The sequence below is a fragment of the Momordica charantia genome (assembly GCF_013281855.1).
Source record: "Momordica charantia cultivar OHB3-1 chromosome 9 unlocalized genomic scaffold, Mcharantia_2.0 BLBB01000009.1, whole genome shotgun sequence".
Lineage (NCBI taxonomy): Eukaryota > Viridiplantae > Streptophyta > Magnoliopsida > Cucurbitales > Cucurbitaceae > Momordica > Momordica charantia.
In genome coordinates this window covers 991,446-1,003,598 of record NW_028275167.1, presented here as the reverse complement: position 1 = coordinate 1,003,598, position 12,153 = coordinate 991,446, and the positions used below count along the sequence as shown (strand labels likewise).

At 34.1% G+C, this 12,153-nt stretch overlaps 2 protein-coding genes across 2 annotated transcripts; both read right to left on the bottom strand.

Moving 5' to 3' along the window:
• Positions 1-1,000: 1,000 nt before the first annotated feature.
• On the bottom strand, positions 1,001-5,196 carry LOC111019069 (chloroplast envelope quinone oxidoreductase homolog). Its single transcript, XM_022295356.2, has 4 exons — positions 5,036-5,196; positions 4,184-4,325; positions 3,002-3,093; positions 1,001-1,951 (listed from the first exon to the last, which is right to left on the bottom strand). Exons 1-4 carry the CDS (start codon positions 5,099-5,101, stop codon positions 1,262-1,264), a joined length of 990 nt encoding a protein of 329 aa, XP_022151048.1. The 5' UTR covers positions 5,102-5,196; the 3' UTR covers positions 1,001-1,261.
• Positions 5,197-6,869: 1,673 nt separating this feature from the next.
• On the bottom strand, positions 6,870-9,701 carry LOC111020352 (phosphoserine aminotransferase, putative (DUF760)). The gene is made up of 2 exons (XM_022297006.2): positions 9,184-9,701; positions 6,870-7,882 (listed from the first exon to the last, which is right to left on the bottom strand). Exons 1-2 carry the CDS (start codon positions 9,555-9,557, stop codon positions 7,081-7,083), a joined length of 1,176 nt encoding a protein of 391 aa, XP_022152698.1. The 5' UTR covers positions 9,558-9,701; the 3' UTR covers positions 6,870-7,080.
• Positions 9,702-12,153: the final 2,452 nt, after the last annotated feature.

Below are 12,153 nucleotides of genomic sequence, written 5' to 3'. Positions count from 1 at the left end.
ATTTTATACGGAAAATTGCATTGGATAGCTATATCTTTAGCTATATTTACAAAAATATCAAGATTTTTCGTCTTTTACAAATATGACGAAAATTTTAAATTTTTATTTTCGAAATTTTATTATTCCAATTTTACGGCATCTGATATGTCTTTAATGTATTACGCATGAGATTTTATTTTTATGTTTTTTTTGTTCGAAAATGAATGAGATGTTGAATGTTATTACATCAGCTTTTTTTTTCTGGATAATTTTCTCAACATCTTTTGTATTTTATAAATACGACAATAGATTCTAATTTTTATTTTTTGAATTTTATTATAATATCCCATGTGAGGGAGAAAGAAAGTGAAAAGTGAGCACGAACGATAGCTAGTAGGGAATGAGTATTAGTCACTAAGAATAAGTATTAGTGTTAGCAATAGAAGAGAATGAGCGAGCAATAACGATAGTGATAGTAGAAAATGGTGTTAAATATTTTTGAAATCTCCACCTGCTTCCCAAGAAAGATAGAAGATTGGTTGGCTGAAGTTCTCCATGGATGGAATCTACCTAATAAAACTAGATTCATATGGTGTTGCGCCTCAACAGTCCTCGTATGACATCTTTGACTAGAAAGAAACTCTCGTGTTTTTTAAGATAAGTCCACTATTGATAGCTTTTTTTAGGAATGTACAACACATTTGCCTCTTGGTGGTACATCAATTGTGGTAAATTCTTCTGTAACTACAACCTATCCATGTTGATGCACAATTAGATAGATGCTGCTTAGTTTGTTGGTGGGTTTCCTCTTTCATCTTTTTTGATTTATACAAGTTTCTTATCTAAAAAAGATTAGAAAACCAGTGTGAGATGACGTAAGCAAAAGTTGGAATAACAAATTTTTTCAGAAATGAGGCATATCTCATAATGCCTTCAATATCTCATCAATGCCTTCAAATTTAAGTCAATTATTGAAAATACCCCTAAATATTACTACACTAACAATTAACACACACAAAAATCATCATCAAACTTAGACATTCTCCCAACATTTAGCATCCACAAGAACTTGACTTTAAAAAAAATCCCAATACATACATGATGAAATTACAAACTTCAAAACACTATGAACAAACGGTACGATACGATGGGTGATGTCACATGCACATGCTGTACTAAAAAAGCAATACAATGGGACTAAATTATATTATAAGCCATTTTCTAAGAGTACATATTTCACAAGTCCGAAGCATAACAGTTTAAAGGAGATTATTGTGTTGCGCTACGGAACCACAATGATTTTGCCAGTGGCATGGCCGTCCATGCTCTTTGCCCAAGCATCCTCAGCCTTGCTAAGAGGATACCGCGAATCGATCACAGTCTTCAGCTTCCTTTCCTTTATCAAATTAACGAGATAGCTCAGTTTTTCACTCTTGGCAGACATCAACAGTGGCACCAGCTGCTTCTTAGAGAAGGTAAGTTTTCTAAATACAAAAGTCAGCATCGTTGTCGGGTTTGGTGTAATGTCTATCACCTTACCATTCGCGCTCAAATTGGGTTCGAATACAGACCATGGGATCCCTGTTGCACAGTGAACCACTGCGTCGTACTTCTTACCAGATGGGCTCTTCAGGGCTGCCCCTTCTGGGGTTTTGTAGTCGATAACCTCATCCGCTCCCAAGCTCTTCACAAACTCGATGTTACGGGCACCGCAAGTAGCCGTCACGTGTGTGTTTCCCAACTTTGCTAGCTGAACAGCGTAATGTCCAACACCACCAGAGGCAGCCGTGACCAGAATGTTTGCTTGAGGACCACTTCCATCAAGCTTGATCCTGGCAACTTGAGTGAGAGCCTGGTGAGCTGTCATAGCTGCCACAGGTAGGGCAGCACTATCCGCCGCAGTCACTTCGGGGGGCCTATAAACTGTTAACGCCTCCTTAGCTACAGCGTATTCAGCGAGTCCACCTCCAGTCTGTCATTGTAATATAAAAATTTCTGTAAGATGACCACTTCCAGTAAAATGAATCAACTAAATATCATCAAATCCTAGAATCGGTAAATAGTAAGGTTATTCTCATCAAAAAGTTGCAAAATTCAGAGTTAGGTTCAGAACAGAACATGCATGTGACATGACTCGATCCAGAGGATGCAAATGCATGAAGTTCCGTTTGAAAATGAATCCACTAGGGCATTTTTGTCATCAAGAATCTTCAAGATGGGTTATTCAGTTCAAGTATATTGAATTTGAAAAATGGAGGTGTCAATTACTTGCTTCTGAGGTCAATGATGAGTGCTATTGGTTGTTGAATAATTTTACCTCAGTCCTCAAGTCAAAACAGGACACAAATAGGGGAAAGTAAATTAACAATTACCCCCAAATAAATAACAAAAAGAAAGAATGAAAGAAATAAAATCTCTAACAATAGAGGATCAACTAAAATATTGTGGTACTGAAAAACATTTAAATATCACACAAAAGAACAGTGAAAAGGGATAGAGAAAATAAGTATATTGACTAAACTAAATACCACTCACTTCATCGCCAAAGTGCTCATAGCATAAGCTAATATTTTCAGAGAAATAAATTTTGAACAGCTAAACACTGCATATAGATCCCTATCTGAGGGCACAGTTATTAGATTGGAAAGACCATGGTTTGTAACAGAAGGTTGAATTCCTTCTGGTGGCTTATAGAAGAATTAATAACACTGAGCACCTACAGAAAATAATATCCACATTTCTATCCTAAACCTCAAACGTAGTTTAAAAAGCACAGAGCAAAGTTTGATAGGAATGCTATTAAGATGGAATTAGGGATATCATTAAGGTATTAAGGTATATTTTAGTAATTATTTAGGGAATTTGTTCGGAGCATTTACCTTAAATTAATTGGTAGTTGTTTTAGTTCTTCAATATACTCTTAACACTTCTTTAATGTTTAATCAATTAATCAATTACCCAAAAATATTTCATGTTCATGGTCAAGCAAAACTAGTTGTAGAAAATGTGAATGAATACTTACAGCATGGCTAAGAATTGTTACAACTTTGTCCCCAGCTTTTAAGCTTTTGACTCCTGGTCCAACCTCTATGACTTCTCCAGCCACATCAGTGCCTGCCTCAAAATTTTAAAAGAAATGAAGTAACCAAGAAAAGACATAAAAAAACATAACATAATTTGTTTCCTGAATAGTGATTGCAGGAATAAACAAAATGAGGACAACACAGATAGAACTTCCAATAATAAACAAACTTCCTTAGTGACTATCAATTGACAACGAAATAAGTAGTCCATATATATTATAAACCTTTGTTATGTCATTATCATGGCAAAAAAATATTTTGAGATGGATTGTTCTACCATCCCTTCATGGCCAACAAAGCCCTCTTTAGAATTGAAGATGGCAGGATTTTAACAGGCTTGAGAGAAGAAGGTAAATGGTGGAAAATTAGTGACTTTCATTGAAAAATTGAAAAGTGGCTTACTTTGAAGCATAATAGGGCAGAAGTGTTAGAGTATAGGGATAGATCAAATTCCAGAACCTACCCTTAAGATATTAAAATCGTCAATTGTTTTCAAGCCTTGGGCAACCAATTTGGGGGTTTTGTGAGATGCTCCTTCAAAAATCTGAACTTATTGGATTGCAATGAGAAAAGAATTCTTGCTAATTTCTTCCTACAAACTCTTCAGTCTTCATCCTCGTCAGAAATTATTACAACAACTTATGTCACGCCCGGACATGTTGGAACACGGCTGATGACCCAAACATAATTTTTCCTTGTGAAGAAAGATTCTTTAAGAAAAAATGATGCCCATGAAACTCAAAATCCAGAGGGAGACTGAAAACAGCAGGCCTAAACCCTAAAAATCACTCTAAAAGAATTGATTAAGGGAGAGAGAAGGGTACTCATCTTCTTAAATGAAAATCAACCTTCATTCATTAATAAGATTTACATCTCATTTGGTTTACACCATTGCCCCCACATCCAAACCACCCTTGAAAACGTTGAGTAAGAAACCTGAATAAAAATTTTTGATACCTTGAGAGGATAAAATTGAAACTTTTAGAACCTATTGGCTCACTTTATCCCTTACCATCCCATAACTTAATTTGTCTCACTTAATAAGTCATACTGCAGGCTTTCATAGCAAAAATAATTCAGGTCACACATTCATAACATGAACCATTATAGAATTGAAGTACCAGGAATATGAGGGAGCTTGCGAGGAACAAAGGGGCGTATCAGTCCTTTCTGAATCTTCCAATCAATTGGATTCAAACTAACTGCTTCCACTTTTATCAACACCTCGTCTTTTATGGGTGTAGGAATGGGAACTTCTACATGCTGCATGAAGATAAAGACACATCAAGAAAAAATCCGGTAGCATACCAAAATAAAAGAAATAGGCTCACTGCTGCCAAAGAACACAAAATGGATTCAACACCTTTCCAGCCAAATTCTTCAACTTAAAAAATGTTTTCGACTGATTTTAACCATTTTTAAGTTTTCATAATTTTAGATTCACAAACTTATTGAAAATAATATATATACATGACATGTTAAAACCAAATTGTCATCAAATACATATGTGACTCAGGACTCCAAAAGAATTACATACCCCACTACCGTTAAATACATTCAATCGTGTATAATTCCAAGTCGGAGACCGTAATATTTCAATTTTCAATTAAAATAATGATTTCAACTGCCTGGTTTGAAATTTCTCGTCGTAACTTGAACTTACTTACCAATAAACAATGCAAACAGTAAAGAATAACTAAAAAAGAGAAGAAATGGCATTTCTTCGTAGAAAGAGTGGGCCCAATAAGGCGAACCATCAAAGTACCAATTATCAAATTCCATTACTGAATTCCATGGGATAGACAGCGAAATCCAAAATTAGCTCATCCAAACAAATATTAAAACGGATTGAGGATCAACAAACGCGCAACAGATGATATGAGCAGGCACAAATCTAAAAGAATTAAAGTAACATAGGTTCTATAAAATCGAATGAGCGGGCAATGGAAGCGCGAAAGGAGGAGGGAATAAACCTTGAGAGCAGCCGATCCGCCGCCATAGGATTGATACAGAACCGCCTGCATAATCGTCGAACCCATCGCCACCCACAACCCTGGATTTTTGGTTCGTGAGTTTACGCCGCGTTACGAAGTGCTAAAGTAATTGGTTTCAGAAGCTTTTATTTTCAGCCATTTATCTCAGTTTGGTGCTGTGGCATGTGGCATCTAAAATAACTGCATTTTGCTTTTTGAAAAATCAGTTCTGACACACAAAAGTAAATTATTATTATTATTTTTTTAATACAAACTCACGGCCTTAGAAATATGTTCAACTAGAAAATAATTTTAAACCTGAGAAAAGAGGGTATAGTACAGAATATTAGTATTTAATTGTTGTGATTTAGTGGCTAGAATAGATATATTATTTCAGTTATTTTTATATCATATTTAAAGACCATTGACATATATGAGATTTTGAGTTCAATTCTCTATTCCCATCACGTTGTACTAAAAAAATATGTATTATAAGAGAATGATTTAAAATTTTATACGAATTAAATTATAATTTATATTTTCTTTACTTTTAATTTAATAAAAGACAGGGGCAACGTCTGCACCCTCTTTTACATTTCTCTCAAATTACTAACTTGAGCGTTGGAGTCCATTTGGTGGGGTACCACACCGATGTCAATGATCATTGTTGCAAACTCATTCGTCCGACAGCTCGTTTCAAATGACACGTGGACTTCTCCGAAACTCGCCATCCATAGATAAAAAAAAATGGTCAAATACTCCTTTACTTTCAATTTTTGTTCACATCCGCAACTTAATTTCAAATTCTCAATACTCTCTTTTACTCGGCTATTATCCACTATATTCTCTTTCTCAACTCAATTTCAATTTTCTACCATTACTTTGTCTTATATATAAATATTTCATATATTGTTAAATTATGTAACTAAAGATTATGAATAATATCATTTTAGATAACCACGCTTATAAATGATTAATAAAACATAATTAAACTACAATTAAACTTAATTTATTCCATCAAATAATTTACATCAATTTTTATGATCTTAGTACCAACATTTTTATAGATGTCAATATATTACTTATATGACTAGATATGATGGTTAAAAAGTGATCTATTATAATCTAATTAAGCTACGATTAAAAGTCTTATTTATTAACTCAAACAATTTTCATCCGTTTTCATAATATACATGATTTTTGTGTGAAAATTTCCATCTACATCAATATTTCCGTAAAATCGACCTCGACTTTTACATCAACGTCGAGATCGGCATTTTGAACATTGATTCAAAATTAAAAAACACAATTTGAATTTAAATTTAAAATCTATAGAGTTTAGACCAAATCAAAAGGAAGTGTGTAATTAAGCCAAAAACTTAATCATATTCCAAAAATCTAAATCTCACACACGGTACAAATTTATCATATTTTCAACTTTCACATTCTCAAGATATTTTCAAGTTTCTGTTCTCTTAAAAAAAAAAAAAGATATTTTCAAATTTCTTTCCGCAAAGGATATTTTCAAGTTTCACAATCTAATTGTGGAACCTACAAAATGCTTTAAATTTCTTAAATATTAGCCAAAAATAGAAATAAATTAAATTGCAGTTGAACCAAAAATAAATCACTTTTCGCAAATATCTCAATAATTTTATAAAAAGATGATGAAAAAAATTATAAAAATAAATATTTCATAAGCTAATAATTAATAATATCAAATATTAAATATATATTACTGTACTCTATTAATATTTCTTATATTTTGTAAAATTTTATGCAATATTATGAAAATGTTGATTCATCCATAATATCAAAGTCGAATCTATAGACATATAAAAACATGGACCAAAATTTAATACCAAAAACTGACATGTAACATTTGCTTTACGAGAAGAGACGTCATCATCTCAGATTCATAAGAAATTATATATACATATATCCATATACAGGGGTGAACTTTCCTGAAAGATGTCTGCCAACTCATCCTATATACAGAGAAAAGTGGTTTCAAATCATATCTACGAAATGGCTTTAGCATCTGATTAGTTCTCCTTAAGCTTATATATGGCATCCACATACTCCTCTGCATCCCAAAGGAAAGAACCAAAAGCAACAGCCTCCAAAACCAATCTCTTCAGGCTTGAAAATGAGGTCACTATCACCTCATCGCTCTCGAAAAAACCAGCTCCCTCATTTCCCAACAATGCACAGCTATGGTTCTCAATCAGATTCAAGGCTTCTTTGGACTTCAGCTTTGCACATCTCTGCAGCGCCTCGGAGTCGAACCCTGTCAAGAAGCGCTTTAGCTTCTCTGGCTCCGTCTCCTGACCGTTCAACATTTGGGTGTGCGGCACTGATCGCGTGTTGCTGAGACGACCCGAAAGGAGATTTCTGAATCCGTAGAGACACATCTCTGGAAACTGAAGGAAGGTTTTCTGACCACCATTACGGTGTGTGGTTGGTATGGCTAGTCTTTGCTCCAGGTGATGCCTTAATAAAGCAGACTTCATGAAGTAGCCATATAAGATGGAAGCGACGTAAACCCGGCCGAGATGTGCTTGTCTAATATTCGTCATAGCCCAGTTATCCGTGACGCTCGAATCTGCTCTCAAACCAATCACAGTGGTTATATGCTCTTTAATCATCTCCAGGACCTCCAAGTCATAAATGGACTCCAGTTCCCAGTCCTTGCATGGCCAAATTTCTAGTCTTCCATTGTAAACACATCTAGAGAGCTTGGGTACCAAAGTAACTCTGATTTCCGAAAATCTATAGAAAATGAGCATGTACATGACATCTTCAACTGCTATTTGGCACTCCTGTTCCTTTAATTGTGCAATCCTCCTGGAATTAAGATATGTCTTTAGCTAAAAATGGATATCACTTCACAAACGAGTAATTAAATACCATATGCTAAAGTAATGAATGTATCTCTTCTTCAACTGTGCTACTCTAGTGATCACCAGGGTTATAAGAAATAAAATTATTAATGGAGAATGCAGAGTTAATGGTTAAGCTGTGGTACTTTATACCCAGCAAACAAGTAGATACCCTCCATTTCTCATGTACTAGATTAATTTACAAGGAACATGAAACGTATATCTTGTGCATATGCAAAAATTGCACACCCAAATGTAAAACTACTAGTAGAAAGTTTAAATGGTATAAGAAACTTCAAGCCCTTGGGATTTTTTATTTTAATTAGTTGTGGGTTTAACTCATCACATAGACCTACTCCTTCCGTCAGGTGAATAGATAAACATACAGTGAAAAACTATCAACACATGGCTTGGAGTCTCAGATCTCAAAAGGTACCCTGACAAACCCAAAAATGGAGTTCTGTGATCAAACTCATTAATACATAACAATAGTGCTGCAAAGATTTGACTATACAAATCAGTAGACATGCTCAGCTACTATCTACATTCCATGGACAAACCCAAAACTGAACTTAACTAATATCAATAATAACAGTTTATATGTGAAGAAAGGATATAGAAGCCAGAAAAGTAAATGGATGATTTCTTCAACATTCATATGGAGAACATCTACATCCCCTCGAGCAGATTGCTTGGAAAACATTCATAGTAAGAAAAAAAGAAAGTTTGATGTTGAAGTGTCTAAGGTAACTGCAGTAGACCAGTTATTTGAATATACTTTGGCCAACAACGTACATATCCTTTGCATCATCTGAACCTTCTAAAACTAGACTACTATTGTTAACTCTCAGAGAAAGCAGGACAACTTTCTTGCACTGCGTATCTCCATCACACTCTGCTTCTCTTTCCAATAAAATGTTTCACATAATTTAAAATCACATAGACAAGCGCAGTGTACCAGAAATGTTAACCTGTTCGAAAAATCTATTCACGTCATGAAAGTTGTTCACAGTGCAAGGAATCTGACCAGGCCGTATAGACTAGACTAATTATAGAGAGAAAAAGTGAAATAAAGTTCCATGTAGACTACCACATGTGACCTACATCTCAAATTGAAAATACCCCGTGAACAGAGTGTTCAAACATATCGATTCTGATTTTAAAATTAAAGGCGTACAGTTAATCATATCAATTCAACAGCGAAACATCCTCAAACCAAACGAGGAAGATTTTCACAAGTTTGACCTGGATCATAATTGAACAAACCTGTGCAGCAAGGCTTCATCGGAAGCACCGGCGAGCGCCATTCGATCAACAGCCGCGTCACGCTCATCCCCCAAGCGCTTCAACTCATCCTCAACGGAAACATGGAACAACTGCCTGTAATTCTGCAGGACTCGACTCAGATGCTTCCCGACCGACGACCTCGGCTCCAACGGAGTATTGAGACTACCGAACTCGCAGTGACTGGCTCCGGCACCGGCAAGGACGACCAAGGGCCTGCGCCTGGGCCTGGGCTTCCCCGACGAACGATCACGATCACCGAAATCGGAAGAAAAACAGTGATGGGGGGTGGATTTGGGAGGAGAAGGCAGAGATTTGAGAGCGAAGGATTTATGGAGGGAGAGACAATGGTCCATCAACAGGAATGTAGAGAGGCTCTGCAGGGGAAGAAGAAGAAGAAGATAAAGAGTAAAAATGGGGAATGGATAGGGGTGAGAATGAGAGTTGAGAGTGAAGAGAAAAAGTTAGCGTACGGTACGGCGCATGGGGAGCAATGCCGGCCAGATTCCTCTGCCAGTTATATAGCCGGATTTGAAGTACTCCCTTTCCTTATCGGATTTTTCTTCTTCTTTTTCTTATTTTTTTCTAATTTTTTAAATGAGTAATAATTGCAATGGCCGCCGATGGTGGAAGATATTTTATTATTTATTTTTTGCTTTTTCGGTTTTGGGAGAAATAAATTAATGGAATTAATTAATAAGAGAAAACGTCTGCTGCGAGGACTTATCGCCTTATCATCATCATCTTCTTCTCATCTTATCGCCTCTAGCTTTGGGCCCTCGCTTGTGGTCTACGTTCCACCTGTCCACATCCTATTGGTTTGGTTTGGTAGTCCAAATTTAACAATCATCACAAATATCATTCAAATCGAGGAATAAAAATCAAAATTTACATAATTTTTAACTTCATAATAAAAATCAAGATATTTTATTCGGGTGTTAATTTCATTTCTCTCTTGCCCTTTCATCATTCTTTGTTATGTAGATTCCATTTATTAATAATAATTACTTTAAAGTTTTTATTTTTTGTTTCACGTATATCAATGACGTCTCTAACTTTTAAATTAATTGTTTTATTTTTTATTTCTAGTCCTAATAACTTTTACTATTAATTAATATCAGCTTTTATTTAATTTATTTTAAATTTACTTTATTATTTTGATTAATATCAATAATTTATTTTGTAGGTAGAATTCATTATTATTAAATATTAGAACAATAAAATTTAAAAATATTTTTATATTAAATGATGGTAGGTATAATAAAATTTTAATTAATATAATTTGTTTTAACCAATTATTATTGGTTAATATTAAGTAAATTGTTATAATTAAAAAATATTCTCTCAATAAAATAATAATTTTATTGTTATTTTAATAATTAAAAAAAAGATTAACACAAAATTGTGTGCATAATTAGTTAGAAATGACATCAAAATATTATCATAACTATTTGATTTATATTTCAATTCCAATTCCAAATAATTTTAGTTAACAGCATCAAATCATCTCTAATTTTGATTTCATAAATTTAGTAAATGTTGAGGGAGAAATCCGAGCCAGGCGTGACATGTTTTGGGGTGGATAAACGGGTATAGATGGCAGGGTGATCACTGCGCACCAAGAATGTCCTTGCCTGCTTGATTTAATCTCGTATTAAGTAATATGATTATGACAGTGAAGAAGAAGAACTTCTATTCATTTATGCATTTGAATTCTTGGCTCCTGACCCGACCAAAAGTTTGTAGTTCAAATTTTTATAACCTCTTTAAACTAGTCAATATCCAAAATTTTCAATCAAGTTTCTAACGTGTTAATTGGAATAGAATGGTGATTTGATAGCAATGCCCTATACCAACTATGGTATAGTTGATTCGAATTACTAACCTTTGGGTCAAGTTAGGTCTATATCTTAAAGGTAATTATGTAAAATGATGAATTCCAACTGCTATAAAAAAAGCTTGTGACAACTTTTTTTACTTGGCACATTAAGAACACTTGCCTTGGTGTACTAATCCTAGCTAAATTTTCTTAAGTATTCTCTTGTTTGAGTCGAGCAAGGGTGTAAGTGATAATAAAGTTAAGTGGGAGAGATTTTTTTGCAACAATCCAAACAAGTTTTCAAACTTTTGAGAGGCACGAGTGATTCTCTCCCCGCATAGAACTTTAGCGACTTACTTAGTTCAACAAATGTAGGATCAATGATCGAACTTTCAACTTTAATACGCTACATACATTAGGACCTTAGAGATTAATTTGTAGAAGCCTCTATTTTCTTACCATGCCAAGGCTACTTTTTTCAAATAACTATTCACATACCAAATATGACATAATTTTCTCGTAAATTTATCAATATCACTATAGAAATTGACAAAAGTATCATAATCTATAACTGATAGATGTCTATCAATAATACATACCCGTCCTACAAAATTGCCATATTTGCAAAATCTCATTTATTATGCTGTTATATCTACAATATGTCAAATTTATTTGCCACCTATTATAATTTTAATTATTTTTTATTCATAAAATTAATAGAACAAAATACTATTTCAAAATAGATGCACAATGCGATGGAATTTTCTCTTTACTATTTCTTTGTCCTATTTTGTTTATTATGGTTTTTTGACATATTGTCTTGGGTTAGTTCATTTCTTATAATAATTTGAAACAGGTACTGATGTGGCTGGGGAAGTGTTAGAGGTTGGAACAGGGGTGAAAAGATTTAAAAGTTGGGGATAAAGCTGTAACTATTCTTAACCAATGTGTAAGTATTTTTTCACCTTCTAATTTTACTGCCTTAACCCAATAGTAAAGAAAATCGATCATAAGTGACTTTTTCGGATATCTACTAAGTACATTTGGAAGAGTTAGTATAGTAACTCTTTCTTATAGAAATATGCATTAAAAACTTAAGGTAACACGAAAATAAACAATCCGAATCCAATGTA